Source organism: Spodoptera frugiperda, chromosome 29 (genome assembly GCF_023101765.2).
Source record: "Spodoptera frugiperda isolate SF20-4 chromosome 29, AGI-APGP_CSIRO_Sfru_2.0, whole genome shotgun sequence".
Classification (NCBI taxonomy): domain Eukaryota; kingdom Metazoa; phylum Arthropoda; class Insecta; order Lepidoptera; family Noctuidae; genus Spodoptera; species Spodoptera frugiperda.
Genome location: NC_064240.1, coordinates 5,841,870 through 5,868,656, shown reverse-complemented (window position 1 = coordinate 5,868,656; position 26,787 = coordinate 5,841,870). Strand labels below are relative to the sequence as shown.

The 26,787-nt window shown below is 34.7% G+C and overlaps 1 protein-coding gene across 1 annotated transcript in view; it reads right to left on the bottom strand.

Moving 5' to 3' along the window:
* Window positions 1-26,787, bottom strand: part of LOC118268220 (atherin) — a 129,409-nt gene that overhangs the window by 71,998 nt on the left and 30,624 nt on the right. Inside the window, exons 2-6 of the mRNA XM_035582609.2 lie at window positions 15,709-15,800; window positions 14,325-14,490; window positions 12,491-12,599; window positions 11,808-11,949; window positions 11,083-11,212 (exon numbers count right to left, since the gene is read on the bottom strand). Coding sequence (XP_035438502.1) covers window positions 11,083-11,212; window positions 11,808-11,949; window positions 12,491-12,599; window positions 14,325-14,490; window positions 15,709-15,729 — 568 coding nt within the window. The 5' untranslated portion in view covers window positions 15,730-15,800. The remainder of the gene's footprint in view (window positions 1-11,082; window positions 11,213-11,807; window positions 11,950-12,490; window positions 12,600-14,324; window positions 14,491-15,708; window positions 15,801-26,787) is intronic.

Sequence of the window (26,787 nt, the reverse complement as noted above, 5' to 3'; positions counted from 1 at the left end):
TCTGTCTATCTATCTTACAAAAGTAGGTATACGTGGAAGAAATTTTATTTTTTCTGTCTTCCACCATTCTATCAAAGTAGGTACCTACATACAAATTCTTGTGTAGCACAAAACTTTTCATGTCACCACTAGGAATATTTGTCGAGCGACATGTGTGCCCAGAGACATCGGGCGATGTCGCGGCAACATTGTTGATACTTTTATTGTAACTTTCGTGAGACATACTAAATTAATTATTATATGTTATCGGCTTACTCATAACGTATAATAATTAATTGTTGGTACTGTTCATTAACGTGTTGCACAGTTATCAATGTCGCGGCGATATCGTCCGACGTCGCCCGATGTCTCTTCCAATGTGACAAATGTTCCTAGGGGAGACGAGGCTTCATTTACTAAAATTCTAAGTAAAAGACTATTTTAAAAATAGAAGTCCGTCCTATTCATTACCCCTTTTATATTTTCTAACCTTTTGTTTTTTGATAAGGTCATTGACCCAGTTATCTTGATTGAGCAACAAAGAAAAGTAATATTTCATTTTATATTCTGTAGATGCCTCTCTAGTCGAGATAAAAGTAGTTTGTTTTCCTCTTTTACTATTGTGTTTTGCTTACGCATAGAATATTTTTAAATTGATTGCTATGCAAGCGGGGATGGACAAAGAAATATTTCGAAAACAACTCTATACATTTATGGAATGCTCAATGAAAAATAGAGGGTTGTATTTTAAAAAAGCGTAGAGTAAAAGCCCGTGTAGCATTCGTATGCAGGGGTAGATAAGGAGTATGACAATGGCAAACATATTGTGGTTAATTAATTATGTGTCCAATTCTACGTCATTATTCATTCCAGTGAACGCAGTCCCGTCCGTCGATGGCGTACCTCGCACGTCGTTTGCATAATTCGGATTTAGCGATCCAAGACTTACTGACGCATGAAATTGAGATGTAATAATCGTAACTCAATATTTCATGTTGAAGAAATTCAACATTGTTGTGACAAGATGTTTATCGTTGTTTTTTTTATATCATAATAATAGACATTTTTGGTAACTCTATGAGTCATGTCTGTAGTTCGAAATCAGACTTAATTCAAAGCAACATAAATAATAAATTATCTTGATAACTTAACAAAGCGTTGTTTATCATTTAAACACATGACAACTAGCCGTAAAGAGGCTATAGATAACAAAATTGTTGACATTACTGTAAGGTCGGCGAACGTGTCTCCGCAAAATACTGGCAGAAATTCCACTGAAGGATCGCTTCAATTCCTTTATCTCCTGCGCCTCAAAAACGGTAGAGCCATACTTAGTTATAAAGCTTCATACTTAATCTCGTTCTTAGTAAAAACGAGTGGTAAGCCAAGGCACCGTCAAGTGTGAGTGACGTTATCAGGAGGTGCGTCGCAGCCGCGGACGTGGGCGACCGACGACAACGTGCCCCAAATAATTTATCTACCTCACCAACGTCTGCTCACAGACCTTTTAATTACCTCAATTTGCCCACTTTCCTTTCTCAATCACATTTCTTTGCCAACCCTAACGTGGAATATCCGAGGGAATAAGATAAAATGGCTTAGAAATTTCCAATTTTAGCTGGCGTTTTATCGATGGCTTATGATAAGCCTCTTTATGAAACCATTGAGACGTGGTTTGTGTCTCGCAAGTAATGATTCACGGTTAATGTTTAGTGTTTATTTATTGGCTACTAATACGTAATCTGTTTGTTTAAGTGAAACGTTTTATTACAGTCTATAATACCTGCTTGTTCGTCACGTTGATCTGAACTACCACTTAAAACGAAGCTCATCTTTTAGACACGTGAAACCGACAAATGGGTCTGTGTTTGAACGCGTGATTTACAATTCTAATCTAGGATTATGTTTTTACAGCGTTTTACTTAGCTATTTTCTAACTGCATCAACTTAGAAAGGTGGCAAAGGACTTTAAAATGCATTTTTACTTACATATCTTAAACTATGTAACATACAATTATAACCCAGTAATGTCGACGGGCCTCTGAAGTCTATATTTAACTGTACAAAGTGAATAGAACGCTTTGTGGTAAGTATGCACCACTGTCAAAGGCATCCCCGCCTACTACAGATGAGATATTGGTCGTTACCAAACAACATACATATTGTTGTTACTGTATTTTAATAATACAGTTTACTTATATATGTCTGTAAGGATTCGTGACACCAGCTAGTTAAAAATTCTATCCTACTAATTATAAGTGCGAAAGCTTGTGAGAATTTATGTTTGTATATGTATGTATAAAGGTGCTTTTCCACCAGAGATGTCCTATGTTGTTGCTGTGGATGCGGCTTCCACAAATCATATTCCCTGGTATACATAGCTTAACGCGCGTCTTCCTCGCACAGCTACTTTGAAACAGCGCATCTTCATAGCACATGTTACTCTCACAGCTACATAGCTAAGTATCAGTAGAAACAGTCACATAGTTTTACAGCTTAGCTATTACATCTTCGTAACATAGCTACATAGCACATCTCTGGTGGAAAACACCCTAACACACAGGTGCTTTTTATCGCCGGAACGTGAGAGAAGTCGCATGAAGAAGCTAGTTTTATTATAGTTTTCTTTACCGTGACGTCTTGCAAGCTACCCAAATAAACCTGAGCCGATCTGATCACGTTACCCGATGGATCGGATGGACCTTCATGATAAACCTGCGGCTGACCTCAACGTGTCCAGGTGATAATCTCATATTCTAATTTATTAACTGTTGCCATGGTAACGATACAAAACGGAGTAGATTTCGCCAAGCAACGGATGGATGTAATCGATACTTTTGAGGGGTCACAATGGAACAACAGAATGTGTTTTTTTTAATCAACTTGATTAAGGATTTATTTCGGTAAATACACTCGGAAATGTAATGCTACCGAACACGCTCCTGTGGATAATGTTGATAATCGCAAATATTAGGGTTTTTATTAAATAATAATAAAAAATCTATTTATAGACATGGAAAGCGTAGTCTCTCTTATAAACTATAATGTACATTGTACGGGAATAAATAATTCCTTAACACCGCCAAATATCATAGAATCCCTTTCTTGACTTTTTAATTAATAAAATCTGGTTGTGAGATATCGATAGCCAGATTATAATTTCTCCCAGTCTAACACGAGTCTTAATGATACAACAAGAGAAGTCTACACAAACCACAAATCTACATATTGTATATTTGCTCACGCTCATACCTAAAGATTTCAAATGAAAACTAATTTAGCGTATAATCATTTACCTCTACAAATATTAAATTAAGCCTATCCAATTTCTAAAACTATTATTTCTCTATTCTTCAAACCAAATTATCTGTACTATGAAGTCTATGAATTTAATTAACGATGAAATTCGTGATACGGTATAAATGGCTGTACAACAGTCGTCTGGTGCCGACAAGCGACATGCCCTCTTGTCTAAGACCTTGTTTGTAAAGTTACGACTACAACAAAAACAGGATTTAATCCATATAGCAGTAGAGCTCATTTTTACTTGCCATCTCGAATCTACGTTTATGCAGGCCTATTTCAATAGAGCATTTAGTTTGACAGTCTACTGAATGTAAGATCCTGTGTTGGATTTCCACCTCTAGGTACATGCCTAGTACAAAACAATAAATTATTGTCATGAATCAATTAGCTAAAGTAGTCTTTTAAACAATTTTCATTTCTCTACAGTATTACTGAAGATTCAAAGTCCCATGTCAAACAATTTTCATTCCATTTGTATATGGAAAGCAATAACAAATGTTTTCCATTTTATTGCCGTATTATAGACGTCGAAACAGCCTCAGTCGCACCCACTCCATAACAATGCATCTTTACTACAGTCACAAACAAAAGTCATAAGAAAAAGTTTCGTATAAATAAATACGTAAGTAAGTACATTGAAAAGAAACTATAAGTTAGACCACAAACAGGAAAAAAGTTATAGATTACGTTAATAAATTGTCGTTTTTCTGTATTATTTTCTGACAACAAATGATTAATGGCATTTTGCCTTAAGCAAAAACCGCGAAATACAATCGTTTATGGAATAGAAATCTCTCTTTTTATTAACAAACTGTACTCTTTTACTACTAAACAAACACAGTATGAAACGCAGCTATGTCTACTGTCTAGCATCCTTTGCATTAATACATTATGTCTATGCAGCAGCTAAATAAAACTGAACAAATTCGCCATTATTAAGCAAGAAAGTCGTCTGTCGAAGAATAAAAGCTCTTACGTTCGCCTGCATCTTTTATTTCTTTCGTCCAAGATCGTGACCTTATACACTGAGCAAACATCACATGTTGGTTCAGTTATTACAAACAAACTTGTGGAATTTCATTACTGACATGTAGCAACATGTTGGTGGACGTAAAATTTTATAGTAGCCACTTTTGTTGGCGATCGTACCGTGTTATAAGAATGCTAGTAAAATCCCCTAGAGTAGAGCGCACGGTGAATGAAGCATGATTACTCGGCGCGACCAACCAACCGAACTTTTCAACTATACTGCACAATATCTTGGCTATATTAATGCCTGGCGTTTTCCTGCTACTTTGTTTTACGTAAATTCGTGTTTGGTAAGCTTATAACTGACTGAGGTGTGATTATAGCTGACTTTTATCGCTTCTAAAGTGAGAACCCCAACCTAACACACATGTGAAATATGAAATAACACTTTACTCTCAGGATAACCTCTATTACAAAATTATTCAATTAAATGCTTACATATAGCGATTGAACCTTAAAAATAAATATTTAACAAAAGTCTCTGTGCAACATAATGGAGCAGGGAAAGGGATTCTCAAAATTCCCGGCAAGAACAAGAATTTCCGCGAGTAAAATCGCGAGCGTACAACGTATGCAGGGTATATATTACAACATAAACGATATCATAATTCTATGGAGCATTCATTTTGTTCTCTCTCATAAAACTACACTAAATTAACTTGCTCTTGTTTGTTTAAATAAAGTGAACGATCATTTACTTTTATTTTTACAAAGATTTATATCCCACGTACATCTTCGCGTTCGTTGTAAAAACGTCTTATATTAAGTAATTTCTCATTTTTACATTTTACGTGAGCACTTTCATAAAACATAGTTTCGAGCATAGCAAATTAATTTTTCATCAGAATAACTTATTCATCTGATGATATTGTAAGAACATGTTTATGTGAAACTGGATGCTGCTTTAAGTGGCTCTTAATTCTCACCGTTACATAGTTAAACATAAAACTTACGTGTAAATGAACTTGAAACCTCAAGTGTTATTAAAGTCAGGTTTCATTAACGAATTAATTAAGAAGAAAATAAAGTGGATAACAGTCGCACCTTGGACAGTTATTATCATTAGCACTTTACTAATTGGCGAATAGGTCGGCGAATACTTTTAATTGTCTACGCAAATTACACTATAGACGTAGATTAATGAATAGAAATTAGATGATTATCTTCAATGTACCACATGCTAATGGTGGCAGACCATTAAAACACCATAAAATGTACGACAAAACGAGCAATATCACCATAAAATTCCACTACAATATTTAAATATGTCATTCTTTCTTTTATTAGTAATTGAGATGATGACGGGGTATGAAAATTAAAAATCCAATTAGTCCGTTCAATTAAGTAATGAAAAAATATTAGACACGTATTTTATATTTTGTCATATAAGATAACAATACTTTAGATAAAAGAAATCAATTAACAAATCAAGCGGGAGTAAATACGTAATTTCTACGTATAAAATGTACCTAGATGTGACGATACGCGATTTTACAAATTGATATCTTCGAAAGTATTTGTTTCCTTAAAAAAACCGGTCTTTTATTTTTTCATTACCTAACTGACGTACTAATATTTTTAATTATTTTAAAATAATCTACAAGACGGACATTTAAATAAAAATTAGTCATCTACCCTATTGTATCGATCGTAAGGATATTTAAAACGGTACGAGTATTCTCTGCAGACTTATCCTATATGCCTGCTGACAATTCACGTCTACCGATTTATGATCTGAAATATGTCACTTCAGATTATTGCTTTTCTTCCAATCTAAAGAATAGCAATTGCGAAAACCGAAGAAGTGTGTCCAATACGCCTTTAATTTCATGACAATGATCTATAGATAAACATTGATATTTAATTAAACTTAGCGATCTCATTAAAAATATCAATCAGCTTTGTAAGTACGTGATAATAATTATAATGCGAATAACAATTATAATTATAATCTTCGAGGAAACGAGCTTACCATTATGGTCGCGAAATATCGAATAACTTGATAATGGAAGTATCTATAGAGGGAAACATAATTCAATCACAACCGATTTGACTTGAAACCCATCCTAACTTAGTCGGGAAAAGACAAGACTAATAATGTCAACGTCAAATATTAATATAATATAATTATAGAAGGCTTGCTAGACGTTATTAATTTAACTTATGTAAGCGTGAATTTGTATGCCTGTGTGTGTGTGTAGAATATACGAATTAATAATGTTATCTTGCTTTTACAAACGCATAGAGAGTTCTGCTAGGGATTTGTCGTGTCGCGTCGCGTCGCCGTCGCGCAATGAATAGAGTGTAATTACGAGCACGCCACACCCAAACTGGTATACACAGTACACAGTTCCAATAACTGAGCGTAGTCGTGACGAAGAGATAGTCGTCAGTTAATAGTTGCCACTAAGTCAGCCATGCTGTTTACCATTTAGTTTACATGAATGTCTATAGTACTTCATCTATGTCATATACACAAACGTATATTATGATATTGTATTGGCTTTTTGTGGGGCATATGTATAATCTACGGCATACGAATAACCACTTGAACCTGGGTTGAATAAATTGTCCAAAAAAAAACAAAGATATCACACACACTGAGATGACAGAAATCAGTAAATAAAATATTAAGAGAGAGACGACTGAGAGCAATAACTAAACAATCAAAAGTCACGTTTATCTATTTAATATTTAGGACTGTATTCGTACAGATTTTTCTATAAAGGACTAGATCAAGTTACTCGTCCACCTTGTGTTCAATATCTGTCGTCGCCTCGGTCAAGCTCGGATGGATCCACATAAACCCTTCATGAATATAATATTCACAACACGTACAACATCTAAACAAAGGCTTTTCTTTCTCTCACGTAACTTAACACCGTAATTGAAAATTTAATAAAGTGTTTCTCTCACCGTCCTGCAATATAAAGTATCTAACACCCACGAATATTATATTTTAAGTTTTACACAAATAACTTCTACAACTAAGCACAAACAAACATGAAACACAGTATTAATTACATGCTCCCTTAAATACAACGACTCTTTAAATTATAAAGGACATCTAAGAATTCTTTTACTTCATTATCTCGCAAGTTGTCAAGATCCTATCTCACATTGTTCTTGTCTCCACAAAGAAAGATTAACAAAAGGTTTCGAAAGAGATTTTAATAATTATAATCATTCATCTCAATCTACGTAGATGAATGTCCACGAAAGCCTTTAGCTAACTTAATTGAAAAGTTTTACAACGAAATTAGACACTAATAAGAAGGTAAAAGTAATGTCTACTAAGTCTTTAAGAACTTTTAGATCTCACGTCTATTTGGCACCATTAACTTTACGAAAGTATTCTCACTTATAGCTACGGCTACGCCGAGGTCGTGCTACGAGCTACGCCGTAGCCGGCCTCTACGAATTTTTGTAACATAATAATATTTCCACTTTTAAGGTCGGGACATTTTAATTCACTCATGTCCAAAACTTTGTTATTTAATTTCATAGTTTGGAAACTCATTTAACTCTCGTGAGCTGACCCATACTCCCATTGTCCTACGCTTTCGTAGCAATTCACGTAACTTCAAAAACGTGCGCGACACCTGTCAACAAAATGAATATTCGGATTTTCGAGTTAAAAAAGGTGGTTTATAACAACATTGTCAAGAAATAATACCAAAACGGTATTTTTTTTTGTACGGGTTTCTAGGCTAGTGTATAAAAAAACGTAAACCATTGATCCAAAAAAAAAGTTTATTTTAAAAATATTAATTAGATAACTTGTGTCTCAACATTTTATAATTATTGCTTAGAATTTTGATAATATTAAAAGCATTAGTCAAAGATAGTTTACTATCGTTATAAAAACTATAAAATATACGAAAATACTTGTTACTTTGTGAATTCTACGAATAAAATTTAATATTGACGAACGGAATGACACAAACGTTTCACGGAATTTTGTCTACCTTAAAAGCTAAGAGTAAATTCAGTGCACTTAAATAAATGTATGTACTGTTTTATGAAAAATACCAACGAAACATTTTATTACTTTTAGATAATTTTGTGGATATTTCTTTTTAGTCTATCTATGTGAAGTTAGTGTGAAGCGTAGGTTGTCTAGACATTTAAAAAAAGTTATTGGGAACATTAAAACGATACCTTATTTTAGGTATCGTTTTAACTCTTAATGTGCTGTGAAACTATGTGACCGTTTCCACTAATACTAAGCTAAGCTATACCTGTGCTAGGAAGATGCGCAACTCGAGTGTGCGATGTATCGATAGTAGAGAAACTATCCATAGCACACATCCATAGCACGCATCTTTCCACATAAAGACATAGTATGGCGACTACTTGAACCTATTTCTCAAAACGTTACTTGCACCACAATTAAAAATAGTTCTTAATATATTCAACATAAAGACTATAGTGATAGTTTGTCATTAATATCATATAGTGAGCGGTGGAGATGGGTGTGGTTATGTCAAGGTGACGGCGCTTGAGGCGTCGCGACGTTATCACGCGTCTTTACTAAACAGTTTGAACACACCGTCAGTTTCATAAACCAGAGAAATACTATCGTTTCAGTAAATAGTGTTTAATGGTTTGTTTAGCACAGTATAATAATTATTATGTACTAGATTACTTGAGATAAACATCGGAAAACAACTTACAAAGTAAATAAAATAAAGTTGGTTGAAGCGGTTGCAACAAGACCGATAAGTATGAGCCTAAACTTGACCTCTAATTTAGGTAAGTCAAAATACTAGAATTTGTATTCTTAGATTTTTTTATACAATACTTTACACGATGCTCTTGAGCAAAGTGTAGTACATACTTAGCAAAAATATCTTTTTTTTCTGACAAAACATTTCTGTTCTCATTTATCTTTACAAAAAATAAAATACATGTGCATTTTTATGTTTTTAAATATATTCACGAAACAAAAATAAATCAATACCCAGCCCATCATCATCAGCCTGTTCTCATCCACTGTTGGACATAGGCTTCTCCAATGGCAAGCCGCTGACTTAATCTTCAGCTCTACGCATCCAACCACTACCAGCGACCTTACGAATATCGTCACTCCACCTAGCTGAAGGGCGCCCTACACTACGCTTGCCCACAGCTTGCCTTATTCAATATTCATGCATTAGCAAAATTTTAGTATTAACTAAAAATTTCAGAAATCGAAAAACTAACTAATATTTTTTCTCACCCTTGAGAAGTATAAGACCTGTCAAGTCCCCCACTTGACTTCTAATGGAGCCACTTGACTTTAGTGAAGATGCTTCGATCAGTGATTAATAATATTTTTTATTGAAACGAGCTGACGGGTCATCTGATGGTAATCAACACCGTCCATAGAGACACGCACCACCTAAGAAGTTATACGTGCATAGTCGGCCAAGGCAAGGAAGGTTAGATTTGTGCTAGTCAAATTCAATACTTTTACGAAAGGTCGAAAAAAGACATTTTCTCTGAATTTTGTATAAAATAGTGCATTATCAAGTCATTCGATTTTCACGCAGAATTATTTTTGAATATTTTATTGTATTGAAAAGTCGAAATAAATTATGTTTGACCGAAGAAACTACTTAATTGGTAATTGAGGATGGGAGTAAGATTAGATTAGTGTAATTTTTAATCCACAGTAAACCTCAGTATTTTATCACTTCACTGTTGGTACTGGTACAAAATTTTACCTTTTACCTATTTAACGCGTTTTACCGAAACGTGAGGTCACTATTTTACTACATCGTTACTACACTAAGAGTTACTCAAGTGTACTGAAACGGACCCCTATGATCTAGGCTATTTATAGAGCACCCTAGTCCCTATCTTTTCCCCTACGCGCAAGGGTCTTTTTAGAAGGTGTGAGACACCTGATTTGGTTAATAAGATTGACCTTGGACCATAGTTTGTATCTTTATGTATAACTACATATAATAAGTTACTTTGGCTTTGGCTGGGTACATAAAATAAAGTTGGATGTTACAATTTTTGTTAAACATGTTATTTGCTATTAATTCTATATGTGTATTTTTAAAATGGTTGAAGTATCGTTTGTATTATACTATTGAAGTGTGTTTCGACAAATAATAGGTGTAACGTTTTCATTATTATTTATTTACGTAATAAATACTTTTCTCTCATATTTGAATATCGATCCACTGCTTCTGTCAATACATCACATACTATGCATTGCTATGCAGGCAAAATAATACAACGACCGTAACCACGAATCTGTCAGCGCATGGATTAAAAATAATTTTGTATGTTATTCAAAACTTATATACTTACATGTATATAGCATGTCACGCATACGTTTTCCCACCTCTAATTGGAAGCTAATCCAAATAGTCTAATTCTGCAGACACACACGTACCTTCTAATAAGGCAGCCTAAAAAAGGACATTATAAAAAGAACATTTTCTACATATCAGTCTTTATATATACGAGTATTTTCCTGCACTTGAAAATCGTAATCCAAACTCTCTGGAACGGACTTGGTTTTAACTTCAACAGGACTAGGATTATAGAACTAATGTCGAAAATTAATTATAATTAAAAGATTTTGGATTAGAGATCGACTTTGGTTTTCGATTCATTTCGACTGTACGATACCTTCACTGTGTGAGACGACGCCGTTGGTAAGCACTGGCCACTTACGAGTATAGGCTGTTTGTGTCCTTTACGGGTGCTCTGTATAAATTCTTCAAGTCCAGCTATTTCTATAACTATTTTATAAATAAAAGTACTCACCCATATCGTCGATGAGAGGTGCCATCCGCAACGTGACTCCGACCAGCAACAGACAGAGAAACAGCAGGAGGCACGCCGTCACCATGATGGTATACCGAGCGCGGCGGGGAAGCTCATCTGGATCCAGTACCTGCGACAACAAGAATTACAATCAAACCCTGACTGACTCATAATATTTGATATTTAGGATATCCACTGAAAAATACTTTTTAACGAATTTTTTGTACTATTGTAGTGTGTATTCAGCATTCTACATTTCAACAATCTATACATTTACGAAATATTATTATATTCAGTAATATTGATGGTTATAAAAGTCCCATGAATTAATGGGAATACATGGAACTTGTTCCTAAACACACACGTAGCGCCATCTGTACTGAAGTCTCGAAACTTTTAACAGTTTGTTGTTTCTCATTCTGCGCCATCTAGCGGGTGGTAGTTTAAAATCCTGTTTAACCTTTCACACAAGTTACAAAGCGTCCACCCTACGCCAAACTACACTTTACAACATCTTCTTTTCACTTCTAGATGGCGCTGAGAAGCTTAAGAGAAAATTGATAACTACTGCTCACGGTGAAAAACTTTGGAACATTGTTATCATTATTTTTCAGTACATTAACTTTTATTTTAATTGAAATTGAATTTTAGAAATGTGTAAAAAACTAAATAAACAGCTATGCCTTTTTAAGGACTGTACATTTTAAGACAATGCCCAAACTTACATGAATAACTTTAGCTTGTTCATCAATAGCTGAGACGAGCAGAGTGCGGTGTTTCTTCGGCTTCTGTCCATGTACATGAGGACTGCGTCTACGCCGACGACGGCGACGCTCCAACTCCAGTTGTTCGGGAATTTGCATATCTCTGTCAAATAATCAATAATTACTTTTAGAAAAAATATACAGTCAAAAAGGAAGACTAGCCTACTGCATTCTCCTTTTCCTACATCCTTGAGATCAGAAGGGAAATCATCTTTAAGGAAAATCATTTAACGGGGGAAAATAATCCAATGGCGTCTCCCGCCTTGGGCGAGACGAGAGAGAGTGTCAGACTCTTACGCCCGAATTAAACACAAACGCTACTCAATTTTAAGCTGTGCTTAAATATCGTGCTATCTCTGTCATTTTATAAAGAATTGATAGTGACAGAACTACATTTGAGAACGTCTTAAAATTGAGTAGCGTTGGAGTATTTGGGCATTACTGATTAAAAACCACCCTGTTCTTACTCCTGCTTTTCGAGCCGGAAACCAGGTAAACCTGCTAGGTTTCCCGCAGGCCTGGTAAACCCGCTAGGTAGTCCGCAGCCCCGGATTGGAAAGAGTCTTAATACTAGTATTGAACTATAAGTTAATAATAATAAAATCTGTAATGTGTTATAGGATGATAATATACGTTATACACACCTACGACGGGTTTGGAGTTTAAGTTTTTTACGCTTATGCCTAGCGATCTCATGCTCGCACCAGTGTGATGGCAGCTCTTCGCCCGGACTGCCTATGATCGAGGCCTCCTCTGGAATGAAAACAATATACATTATTGTACAAGTAAGATAAGAAGGATATATCATAGGATACAAGCTGAGCTAGTATGTAGTATATTAACACATTGAACGCCGTGGTGGTGACCGACGTTAGCGCAAGATTTGCTTTCAAAAGTTGTCTATTGGCAGTCGAAGACTTAAGTTGACCTTCTTTTAGAAAACTTTATGAGAATTACTGCAGTACATTTGTCGACTTTTAATACTATTGTGTAATAGTTACTGTGTGAAAACCAACAGCCGCACAATTCAATATTAAAGTTATCTATATTACTTCTGATAATAACAAACTACTGCACAAATTAATACATTAACCATTACACAATAGAAAATACATTGTATCTCGCGTGGATCCACATTTTGGGCACGCGACGGGTTAAGCACTGTATAGGTATTATAAAGGTACAAAAGAGTAGACAAGAAAGATGTTATGATAAACAGAACTCATTGTGGACAAAACCTCTAAGTAACCTCTAGATACAACTTGATTAAGATGATGAATCGAACCGTAGCACATAGTCTAAGACAGATCTGTAACTCGGATGACTGATTGAGTATTATAGTCAGGCAACCGTTCATGTGTGAGTTTATCTAAAGCCATCACATTCAATTCAGTTAGATGATTGATTATGATATCTGCGCCGAATGGGATTCTTATCACTTTGGCGAGAATTCATTAACTTTTAGTTTTCGTATGTGAAACGTTGTTACCCTTTTTGTAAATAGAGGTTGATTTTATTTTAATTTTCTCTAAATAATCTGACTAATGTAAATAGTTATATTATTTACAGAAACCGATCATTCAGCCTTTAAAGACCTTAAAAATGTACCTCTCTACCTATATACATATATTACACAATATCTGAACCAAACTTACTTAGCTTACCAAGCAAATGTTAAAATTAGCATTTATTTTTTATCATATTCAGTAACTTTACTAGTATTTCTACTACCCACGTACACTGTACAGTCTGTTTAAGACTTTAACAAACTATATGTTGGTACGTCCGTTTCAATACCTACTTTCCTCTATTTAGATAGCATCTCTAAAGGGCTATAACCATAACTTATGCGAGATTTCAAACTACAACCATTAAGAAGAGATTACGCGTAGGTACAGTATCTGCCAAGCAATTCCATATAACGTTTATCGAGTGAATGAGCACTTTAGACGGTTTACGATGATACTAGAGGAAATCTGGATAAAATTTAGCACTCCATACATGTAATAGATTGTAAGAACTTAGTAATAGACTAGACAAAGATTTCAAAATTATATTTGCTATGATTTGGCAAAGGCTTTTAAGAAAGATTTTTTTAACTTCAATATTGTGGCGAAGTTATCATAAATTTTAACAGTCATGATTATATTTATATTTGTTAATAGAAATAATTCCAACTTTCAAAGCTAGTAAATTAAATATGATTTGCAACGGCGTTCCACAGGGCCATATTCTGGGGCCAATCTTAGTTATGATCGATAATTATGATAAAATCTCTTTTTATATTAATTGTAATGGTATAGTAATATGACATAATTTTCACGATCAGGCGCATGAAAGTATGTATATCTTGGTTTATATCAAGAATTTTAGCGCTCTTTATAACTCAAAATTGCCTGTGGGAGAAAGGTGCGAAGTGTTATATATATATATGAGTCGTAACAGACGTATATTTTTATAGGTATTAGAGCTGCTAACCGTCGGGTACGGGGTCTCGTAGGAGTAGCAGCAGCGGGTGTGTGCGTGCGCGCCGCCGTGACTGTTCTGCGTGCAGCGCGCGAGCCTTGCGTTCCACCAACGCGACCAGTACTGCTTCTAGCCGCGCCGCGCCGCTCTCCTCCGTCCATACTGCTTTGTCGACCGTCTGGAAATGAAACATTATGCCATATGAGAAAAAATACATATTTATATTCGACAGGGACTTTTTATGGAATAGGTGGCAAATGAACAAAAGAGGCACCTGATGGTAAGCGATCAGCCCCGCCCAAGGACACCCTCAACACCAGAGGAGTCACAGGTGCGTTGCCGGCCTTTTAAAAAGGAGTATGCTCTTTTCTTTGAGTGACTTATCTAATAAATAAGTTAGTCTAGGTAACAAATGGATATAATGCGAGAAAAAAATATTTAAAGAGCGATAAAGTTTTTAAAAAAGTACAATTTGAAATGATTGTTTTAACATTAAAGTGATTTACAGCTCAAATAGTAATTATGTCACTGAAACACACATAATGTGTAACTAATTTGTCAGCATTGCCCGGTCATACAATAAATTACGCGACGCTATTAAAATGCCATACTAACTGCCTCCAAATGCTATAACAGAGCACACGCCACGGAAAGTACTGTAATATTTATTTCTACTCGATTCCAGAGGAAATCGACTTTTCCGTTTTCCCTTTTCGAACGAAAGAACCGTAAGAATTGTGTGTAATACAGGCCCTCTAAATATATAATAGCTTCTTTGAAATAAAGATTTTCATTTCGATACGGCTGAGCGAACCACTTGAAGACTTAGGTACGTTACAACCAATTAAATCGGTGGAGAGAAGTACAATTTATAATTTCGATTGCTGTCAGCTTTAATTGATTTATGTCTTAATGACTATTACATGATTAATGACTTTAGAGTCATGTTAGTAATTTCTTTCTGTATGTTCAAGTTCGTGGGTAATTGAAGTAGTCTAATGCAAGTTAGTAATAGGTAAGTTACTATTATTACGTAATGTTAATAAGTGTTATTGTTCTTTACTCGACTTCAGCACCCCGATCTTTAAAAGACGTAAGAGTACCCAAAGGTTCTTTATGATCCTATCCTATGGTCCAAATAAAATAATCTATCATATCTATTTCAGCTTATGAGACGAAACCAAAGACATAGAGTGTGCAAAAAAAAGTTAAGACAATGACTAACTAATGACTATTACTTTTTCATATTTTTTTTTTTTATTTTCAGCACGTACCAGTAACCTTGAAAAGTTACTAAAGTTTAGTGACAATACTAGACATATTTACTATCTACTAATCTATAACATAGTACTGCACACCAGAATTAAATATTAAAGCAAGCTATTGATATACTAACGTCGGTCGACGGCTGTCGCATGGTGAGCGCGAGGCCGACCCGTGTGGCCGATCATCGCCTCGCACGCGACGCTACCGAGCGCCTCTCAGCACCTGCAACCAATGACAATCGATTGTTATAGCCGCCATTATCAACGGCCATTATTGTAATTGTCACATAGTAGTATTACCGAAGCATAAAGTATTAATGTATCCATGTTTTATTTATTATTATAAAAGAGATACAATATTTATTTAAAACAATATATATTATAATTATATTCGAATGGTATACGTATTCGAAACGTAAAGACATTTTTGTGGACGCCCTCTGCTTCATCGAGGAGACTTTAGGTCAAATATGAATACTAATAGGTATGTACCGTCTCCTTCATCTAGAGACTTTAAGTGAAGTATGAATATGTATTACTTGAGAAAAAAACAAATGCTATTCGTTACTATCGGTAAAACCAGGAAAATATTAAAGGGTGAGAAAATATTGAAAATTACAAGAAAAATTAGACAGTAGGGTAATAGATTAGAGAAAGTGAATGTAAAACAATTTATTTATTTATTTATTACAAGTAATAATAAGACTAGAAAAGTCAGTACAAATATATGCATATTGGGTCCCTATATATTGGTTTATCTTCATGATCAAGCAATTTTGGCTCTACTACCAACAAAACCCAATTTTAACAGTCGCACTATAGTTGGGCCATTACAAACGTGCGAACAGTCACGGCAAAAAATGTGACTATCCCGCACAACTGACATAAGTGTGAGCGAGAGATCTGATAAAAAAATACTTATGACTGTTCGCAGATTTGTAATGGCCCGACTATAGTAATATTGGGCTTATAACAAGCTAAAAAAAATAATATCGTTTGTGATCGACTTTCCATCAATAAAACCCATCCTGGAATGAAATATTTGCATAGAGAATAAAACAATTTTCTGCAGTGTACAAACGTATTTTTATTAAAGTCCGTAATTTAATTAAAACCCGACATAGTAAATTTGTCTTACGGCTGATGAATTTAATTAAATTCAACTGCAAATAACTTGGAATGTTAATTTATTCAAGTGCATCTGTTTATTCGGAATCCAGTTACTTGGAACTGGAATACACTCTGTAGGTATTCCTGATATTCAACTTAGGTACGTATACGATACGAGTGAGTAATACTATCTACTTTAATTGAAGTACTTTTAAGACACTACCTCGTAATGTACAAACAAAGTATTTTTTTAATTAGTATTAGCAAGACTAAAACTTATAATACAGTTCAACTACTACACCATTCACAATATTATAAAATCAACTTTCTATTAAAAAGGCAAAAATATTTAGATGTAAAAAAACAACCTTTCTCGACAAAACTTCAGTGGCCTACCTAACAAGATTACCTAATATAAACCTACAAGTATTGAAATACGTTCTATTTTAATTTCCATACCTTTAATTACATTATTTAGGTACTTGAAGGTATTCCATGACTTTTAATGAGAAAAAACATACGCCGAAATTCTTACGACAAGATTAAAATGAAATGCTTTGTAAAATAAATGGCTGCCGTGAGGGATTTCGTAGAGAAAAACAAAATGCCAAGCTAATATCATGGAGTGCTTTTTTATGTTTATTATGACTATACCTTCGCAGATTCCATAGTCGTTTACATGAAAGCGGGGTCTATATTTGTTGAAATTATTCTTACTTCGTATCCACGTAGAAAGAGAAAATAAACAACTTGTTAAAGAAATCATTCGCCATTGGCTTTTATGAAAATTTCCACATATACTGGGGTTATTTATACCTCAATACACAAAAATCCTCCATATATTTTCACCTTTCGATTTTATTTACTACGGAAATAAAACCAGCCTGCCTTTTGTCCAGAAAACTACGTGTGACGCTTTTTATCCGGCACGAATTCATACAAAAAGCTAACATATGTTGGGAGAACATTCCATTCGATCGTTCGAATATCGACTGGAGGCCACTGCACCTTTTATGTAGACCAAAGGTCTCGAACTGGAACTATTTCATCGAGTTTTTTTGCTGTGAATAGGTAAGCACAATACTTTGAATTCAATACCTTGAACACCACTATTTACTCAAGTACAGTCAAGCTAGTTAGTATACCGTTACAGTAAGTAGGTACATATATATAAGTTTAATGGAATGAAATTGCAACTTAAAACAATCATTATCAATGATTTGACTAATCTGAGTGACTTTACAATGGTAAAGAGTTATTCCCCAAGTAATGGAAAGGGTCGTGGTGGCCCAGTTGTTTAAGAAGCCCGCTTCTCATGCATGAGGTTGCGGGTTCGAATCCGACAAGTACCAATGTGACATTTTCCAAGTAACATGTACTTATTTAGACATCACTGACGAACGCTTAAGGATAATATTGTAAGAAAACCTGCTTATCATTTTGAAATCACCAATCCGCATTGGGCAAGCATGGTGATTAATGCTCAAAAACATTATCTGAGTGAGAAGAGGCTTTTGGTCAGCATTGGCCACTTACTGACTGTTAATGTGATAGGTAGGTGGTGCTCATACACTTCCTCTACAATTTACCTCATAAGTAGTAAGTCCTACAATGTTAATGGAAATATCATCACCATATGCAATATTTACTTTAGAAAATCACAATATACGAAATAAACAACTAGTAATCTTAAACGAACTATACAACAAAACATTCCTACAGCTACACAATGTAACATCGGTCTACCGTTCTCTGAACTCCAGTACCACTTGACAATAATTATGATATCGCACGCACCAATCTTGCAAACAATTGACCGTGGATTGGCTCTGTATTGTACAGCCTGATTGGAAAGCCAGTATCAAGCGACATATTATATATTCGAATGTTATATGTATTCTAAACTTAGCAGTTCTATAACCACCCTCTGCTTCATCTAGGAGGACTTTACGTCAAGTATGAATATGTATTACTTGAGAAAAAATGCAAATGCTATTCGTTACTTTCGGTAAAACCAGGAAAAGATTAAAGGGTGAGAAAATGTTGAAAATTACAAGAAAAAGATAGTAGAGTAGTAGATTCTAGTGAAGGTGAAAGAAAAACAGTCAATATTATTGGTATTTTTATTGGCTATTAATTGCTTTATCTTAATGATAAAATAATATTTGGCTATTGACAACACTATACACTTGACAATAATTATGATATCGCACGCACCAATCTTGCAAACAATTGACCGTGGATTGGCTGTGTATTGTACAGCCTGATTGGAAAGCCAGTATCAAGCGACGCCAGTTTGTATCGAAGGATTGATCCTTTGTTTTGTTTCCATATTAATTACCGATCAAAATTCTGAATTGAATAAACATCTGTGAAAGGGCTTCACGTCATTTACAATGTGATTGTTGTTATATTAATAAAAATGGCAATTTATACGGTGAATGGATGAATAGGTCTTGAAATCTTTTGATCGATGAAATCAAGGTTTTCTTTGTAAAAGCACAAAGCATAAGCTTTATATCTAGACTTAAACTATGTGTATACTCAATGTTTGGTAACTATTTCGTGTCACAAAACATTTTTTTTTTCTTTATGGGATAGGAGGCAAACGAGCAGATGAGCCACCTCTCTTGGACACCCGCAACACCAGAGGAGTTTTAAGAAGGAATTCGTTCTTTTCTCGAGGGTTTGTAGATCGTGTCGTTTGAGAAATACCGCCGACGGCAGCTCATTCCACAATGGGTTAATAACATACCAAATTTGTATAACCAGCAAACAATAGCGGGGTGCCCCAGGAATAAACGATTATGCTTTTTCAAATGGTACGATCATAAATTCAACACATGCTACAAAACGCTACCACATTAGTGTGGTTTAACTTTTTATCGTGAACAAACGGAGCGGCTCTAAAGTTTCCCACTCACATTCCCTGCAACAAATTTTACCGCATTGTCCGAAACAGGAGCGCGGTGATACTGCGGTTATATCCAATTTGCAAACACTAGGCCACACCGCTGAACAAACCTCGTGTGACATTCATTTGCATGTATATTAGCCACCGCCAATATTGTCAAAAACTCATAGTGAGCCGCTCTCGTGGTTTTTGTTAAAAGGTTAGGTATGAAAGATGTTGGAGAGTGAACAATACTTTTGTTACTTTTTGCCCTTTAGTTGTACAGGTGTTGCTGTTCTCTTTATCTGGTAAACAAAATTAAAGGACCCCTACTTTAGTATTTTTATGGATTTATACAAGCACCATTGATTGTAACAGTATGGGAAAAATTAAGCCATTACACTATGTAAAGACGCAAAGATTAGATCCAAATATCTTGCGAAATGTTAAAAATGTACTTTAATTTAATTCTTAACATTAGAATAAACGTTATTATACACCATTAATAAAAAAGAAACAACAATTAAAATAATGGGCACAAAGGCGGTCTTATCACTGATAGTGATTGCTACTAGGCAACCTTTAGATGGACATAATACAAAATAAATATTTAGGTATAATGCTAAACAATTGGACTTCGTAGGACACTTAATAACTATTTCATCAGATTTAGACGCATGGCGCCTGTCGCTGGTCGCAAAGCAATTTGCAATGCGTTTATGTGGCATTTGCATCCATAATCCTCGTGTAATCAGACTAGCAATTTCACAGGTAAATAGACTACCGCTATGTTTATCCCTATTCGTTAATCTTCCTTTACATAGTAAGTACATTAAAGCAAAGCTAGCTTAGCAGGCAGACTAAAATCTAAGTTTATCCATTGCCTAAAGAAAATGTAGTAGGTACATAGTACTTTTTTTTATTTTAGAGAACGGCATCTCTGGTCTGTATGCGGGAGAAACAGGTGAAAAGACTATCGAGAATTGAATTTACATGGTTTCTTGCAATATTATTGTTATTTATTATTGCAATATTATCTTAGTGACCATGTCAGTATAAAAACTTCTTGCAATATGTTCACTCAATCAACGAGATAATGGGATTTGTAACAACATGTACTCTCGCGCTCCAAAGAGCGACCACCACTGATAGTGCCCAGTAGAGCTGATGCTCGACCCGGAGCTGCGGACTACCAAGCGGGTTTACAGGGGCTCCGGTTCAAAGAGCAGGAGTAGGACCGGGATGGGTTTTAATTAGTAAGAGTCTGACACTCCCTCTCGCCTAGGCCAAGGCGAGAGAAGTCATAGGATAATTAAAAAAATAATAAAACTATGTGTACTGAATTGAACCTTCCTCAAACAGCGAAATTTGACCTAAATAAAACGCATAACACGGTTAAAATATAAATATAAGTTTAAAATAATTACGGACCATTTGAAACGAATGTGGTTTACCTGAGAGCATCCTCTCACGTATGTAGCTGTAACATTGCATATTAAATATTAGACAGCCAACATCCTCGGTACTTAGTCCGTGTGAATGTTAGAGTGTTTCACTCACGTTACGCCATATGTACTAAATAAATGTGTCAAAAACATTCCCTTCGAATGTTACACAAAATATAAGGATAATATTTATGTAAAACTTTTCAAGCGAGGTTTGTGGAAGAAATAAAATGTTTTTGCTATAAAAAATATTTCTTAAAAAATACGTCACATAACTTATCTTCACGCCTTTCAATCCCCAAAAAAGTAAATAATTCGTGGAATCTATGTACCATCAATTCAGAATCATCATTCTGCCTAAACCAAAGTGTAAAAGAGGGAGAGCTTGAGGTTAAATTATAAACTTGTAAAAATACAATTATAAAATCAATGTTATACAATTTTGCAACTATTGTAATAACGGTCTCTGGATACATTCGTACGTACTCATAAGTACATAAATACATGACCTCAGCCTGTCTCCCATGGGGTAAGCAGAAGCAAATGGACGATAATTGCTACGAATCTTATCAATAGCCCCTGGATAATAATTTGAAATTACAGAAAACATAATTACTTAATCTTTTTAAGAAAATCGCATCAGTAAGGTCAAGAAAATAATCAGTTGATAAATAGTAGTTTTTTATGAATCGATACCTTTCCGAAAAAGCTAAAAGAAATAAAGAAAATAAAACGTACTCGTATAACGTATGCTTTTAAACAAAATGTAAGACAGTACAACATATCGATCGTCAATGACGTACGCAGGTTGATTTCACTAAATAAATTACTTTGTGTCTCTTTAACATTCCTTGCCGCCCACAAAGGCCCCATAATTACAAGGAAACGTTAACTCACAAAGGCAATTTGAATCGAGTACATTGTACCTACATCAGAACTCAATCTGTTTGGAAATTAGATTCTAGGATATTACAAAGTTACGCCGGGAAAATACCTCTAGAGAATTGTTTTAAGACATTTAAGGTTCAATGAGTAAAAAGTGAAGAAGGAAATACTTAATACATCCTTTTCCTGCTAATATTATAAATGTTATGTTACAGAAGTGGGTCTATTGATTTTACATTCACGTGGCAAAAAAATTGCATTACCTGACACAGGTCAGGGTGGACTAATTTATTTATTCATCCTAGTTTTTTATTAATCTTATTTTTTTATTTTATAGGTACTAGTTAGAAATCATTAAACTTTCTTGAATTCGTGGAAAAAACAAATGCCTAACCTAATTATTCAAGCAATTTAAGCGTAAAGACTGAAGCGATTCCAGGTAATAAGTTACAATTAGCGATGAATAAATAACGATTTCTCATTATTTCCTCGCGTCCAACTTAAGGACACATAGACCCGTGTAGGCCTATCATTCATAAGGTGAGGCTTCACTGGTTGTAAATGATACGTGTCAGTCGATGTGTCGCCATACTTATACACTTATTTATGACTTGGAGTTTTTTTTATACTTATTGCTACCAGCTATTTATTATCTATTATCTATAGCTATCGAAAACAATGTCGAAGGAAAACAAAGGACTATCCCAACTAACATTAAGCGCTAATATAAGAGTTATAACAGATATATAAAGGAGCTAAACAGATCCTAAGGTCATCAATAAGTGCTATCACATAGGATAGCTCTTAAAAACACTTCGACTACGCGCACGCAATCTTGATTTTAAGGGTGTTTTTCCGCCAGAGATGTGCTATGTAGCTATGCTACGAAGATGTAATACTAAGCTGTGAAACTATGTGACTGTTTCTACTGATACTAAGCTATGTAGCTGTGCGAGGAAGATGCGTAGCTTGAGTATGATAGTATAGGGAAGCCATCCATAGCACGCATCTTTACATATAAAACATAGCTTAGCTGAGTCTGTTTCCACCAATGTTAAGCTATGTGTACCGTACCAATAAATATGATCCGTGTAAGCCAAACGCATCCACAGCAACATAGCATAGCACAACTCTGGTGAAAAAGCACTCTAATAAAGCCATAGAAAACATGAATGTACGAACTAAATTAGATACCCATTCAAATTCTTATATTTTATTTTAATATTATTTACAAAATAAAACTCCAACTTGCCAGAGATATAACTTTGTACCATTTTAATAATTCCGCTAAAATTTTATCTGGCAAGAGGGAATCTTGTGCAACTTTATAATTTTGTAACAAATTACTTTTAAATGGCACTCCAGATGGCAGTGGAAACTTCTTGCTTTAATTCTTGTTTATTATTTATTTATTTACCTGATTCCGTGGAAGATTAAACTAGGAATGAAGAATGAAATGTAAATAATATAATAATTAAAATATGATTAATAAGGATCCTCAAGAGAATAGGAAGCGTGGCCGTCCTCGGCAAACTTGGCTGGGTACATTAATAGCAGAAGCAGCGAGCATCGGAATGACGTGGAGCAATGTGAAGCGGGAAGCTCAAGACCGATCGAGATGGAAGACCTCTGTGAACACCCTATCCCCATCTAGGGGACATAGGACTTTAAGTCAAGTAAGTAAAATATACTTCTATACTTAATCTATAAAGCTGAAGAGTTTGTTTGCTTGTTTGAACGCGCTAATCTCCGGAACTACTGGTCCGATTTGAATAATTGTTTTTGTGTTGGATAGTGCATTTATTGAGGAAGGCCATAGGCTATAAAACATGCTATGTCTAATAGGAGCCAAGCAGAGCGGGTGAAACCGCGCGGAAGTAGCTAGTGATTAATAAGATATCCATTACAAATGTATCTGTTTGACTAATATGTTTCTAATCTAAGAGAAACTCAGCTTTGAAAGCAGTTATTGGCAATATGTTATAAGACCGAGCAAGTATTGAACTTCGTTCATAAGTGGGATCAAACTATAACTAATATTACCAGCAAATATGTGATCTCGCGTCTAGAATATCAACAGCTTCATTGCTGTCAAATCAATGTCTGTATACATTCTCTAGTAAGTGGCTAAAGAGCATGGGATTTTTTGTTAAAAGCCATCATTAATATCACACTAATATCATAAATGTGAAAGTTTGTTTGTTTGGATGTTTGTCCGACAATCACACTAAAACCACTGAATGGATTTTGATGAAATTTGGTATACAGGGTTTGATTTGGGCTGACTAGCGTGATAGGGTACGTGATAGGATTTTTAACCCATTGAAACGCGGATGAAACCGCTGGCAGAAGCTAAAACATAAAATGCTTGGGTCATTATTATGTTAAATCAAATTTAACAAAAAAACTATATCTATATTATTTGTAACCTTTTTGGTGACAATAATAAAAAATAAAGATACACATTAGTATTTATTTATTAATTTTATGTTATAAATTACAACTCTCAATAAAACCTTAAAAACAGAAAGATAACAGCTATAAAACCTATTCCGTATACCTAAGTAAGTAGTGGGACAAGTTAATAGCACTAGTTGACACCGTCAGACTAAAACAGGGGTACCTTTGTTGTAGACTTAGTTATTCGAATACGAACTATTGTTTATTTGGGTCAATTCAAACGGTCGGCTGTGACTTCGAAGGGAAATTATAGTCATGAAACAGACTTGGTCAGAAAGTTCGTGTGTATATATTGGGCCTTACTCAAAGTTAAAGGGATGTAGCCTAATTTGGGGATTGGTTATTGTTGCTTAGTAGGACTTAAAATTACATAGGTAAAAATATTGTAAGTTGTTTTTTTTTAAGTACGTTGCCCCACATTAGGGTTTTCTCCTGTGTCATGGATGCGTTTACAAACATACAAGTTCATACGCACATGACATCCAGACCCGAAACAAAAATTTGTGGATCACACAAAGAGTTGCTCCGTGCGGGAATCGACGGTAGACACGTTGTCCAGCCACTATGCCAACCGTGCAGTCAACGAATAAATAAATAATTACTTTATATTAAGCACCAGTTCTTAACTGAAAGAAAAAGTGCAAATTGTATGTATCATATACTACTTGATACTCGACGTACCTACATAAAATATACTATATTTGTTTCATTCTCATTGTAATTACGTAATACATACATCTTCATACATATTTTAGAATATAGAATAGTACTGTTGAGACCTTGTAACCGACCAGTGGCTGATTCCTGTACTTCATGCGCGTGTGTGGGAGTATAGGGGATGATGACTCGCTTGTTTCTTTTGAAGGGCTCAGGGAAAATTCCGCGCCAACTTCTCGACATGCTTTGATGACATCATCACATTTTTTGTTTTAAATATAACTTCATTTCGTGTTCTATTCATCAACGAAAAGCGACCTTTTCACACCTACACAGGGTTGGAAATTCAATTGTGAATGTTGTAGTAATTGTATGTATTTTGTTACATATTTTTTAAAATATTTGGAAATTTTTGTTTATGAAAAATTATGTACAATTAAATATTGAGTAGATTAGATAAATTATATTTTTGCAAGTTGTTCGTCAATCTCTAACTGAACTAGATGAGCATTTCCCATCGTACTACTCTGAGAAGAAATGACAAAACAAACTCGGAGAAAGAAAAGTTGAAGTAGAATTTAATTTAACACACCATCGTCGTTGTTCACTTGGGTGATGCCACTTAGAAGAACAAAGTGAATGAAACCGCAATAATATATCACAATTACATATACATATTACACAATTACATATAAACAATAAAACACTGTTAATCAGAAAGTGGAAATCCCAATAACACTTTGTCCGACCCAAAGATCGAACAATTACATAATTGCAAAAAAATGCTAGTAAATACCTAAATAAATGTTTGTTCGTTCTATCTACATTTACAGTAGAACAACCACGGCACATTATATTATAAAAGAAAACGTAACGGTAAACATTCGCAAACTCGTCGTCGTGCATTATTATTTATTCACTTATTTCCCTGAAGCAGTCGTATGAAAATTTGAAACTATTATGAGCTCAACGCTCCAGTGATTTCAATACCAGCACTGTGGTACAAACTCCGACTCCAGTAATGTTTGCACGACTGTATAAAAACAGATTACACAACTCGTACACATAATTTGTTTTTATGTTTATTGATCATATTTGTACGTAATTTTGAAGCTTATTCCCACGCAATAAAGATCAGTTTATGACTGTTACCATCATGTCTGGCGGAGAGGAAATGTTTGCCTATTTGAATGTATAAATACGGAGATTTTGCTTTTGTTCCTATTCGCATGCAAAATGTTATGGTGATTTATTATTTAAATTGAGTTTGGTATCATTTAGTAACTCCTGTGTTTCATAGGAACATAATATTTTAAAAATTGTAAGTTAGTAGTTATTATTTAGTAGGTCTGTAATAATTAGTTAGAAAAACATTCATAATTGGCTAAAATACTCCGCTTTTTTATAACACCAAGTATTTTAACCAATTATGAACCCTATCCAACTCATTTTAAGAATAAAATTCAAGACAGCAGATCTTTAAGCTCAACGAATCCGAACATTAAACACCATCCCATTAAAATTTCAATTAAACAGTCCGCCATTTCTACGTAGGAACTAAAAATAAACATAAAATCTAATTCAAACAGGAAGATTCCAAGTAACTTTGTCTATTACACCTTAAATTAACAGGTTGTTAATATTCATTGGCCCGTAAAGGACTTTCCGTTCTATTATCTAAATACGACGGGAGGGCATTCGCACCCTGACGCAATAGGAAAAGGCCTTCTCAATAGTTAGTTTGTATGGGCCTTCGAATC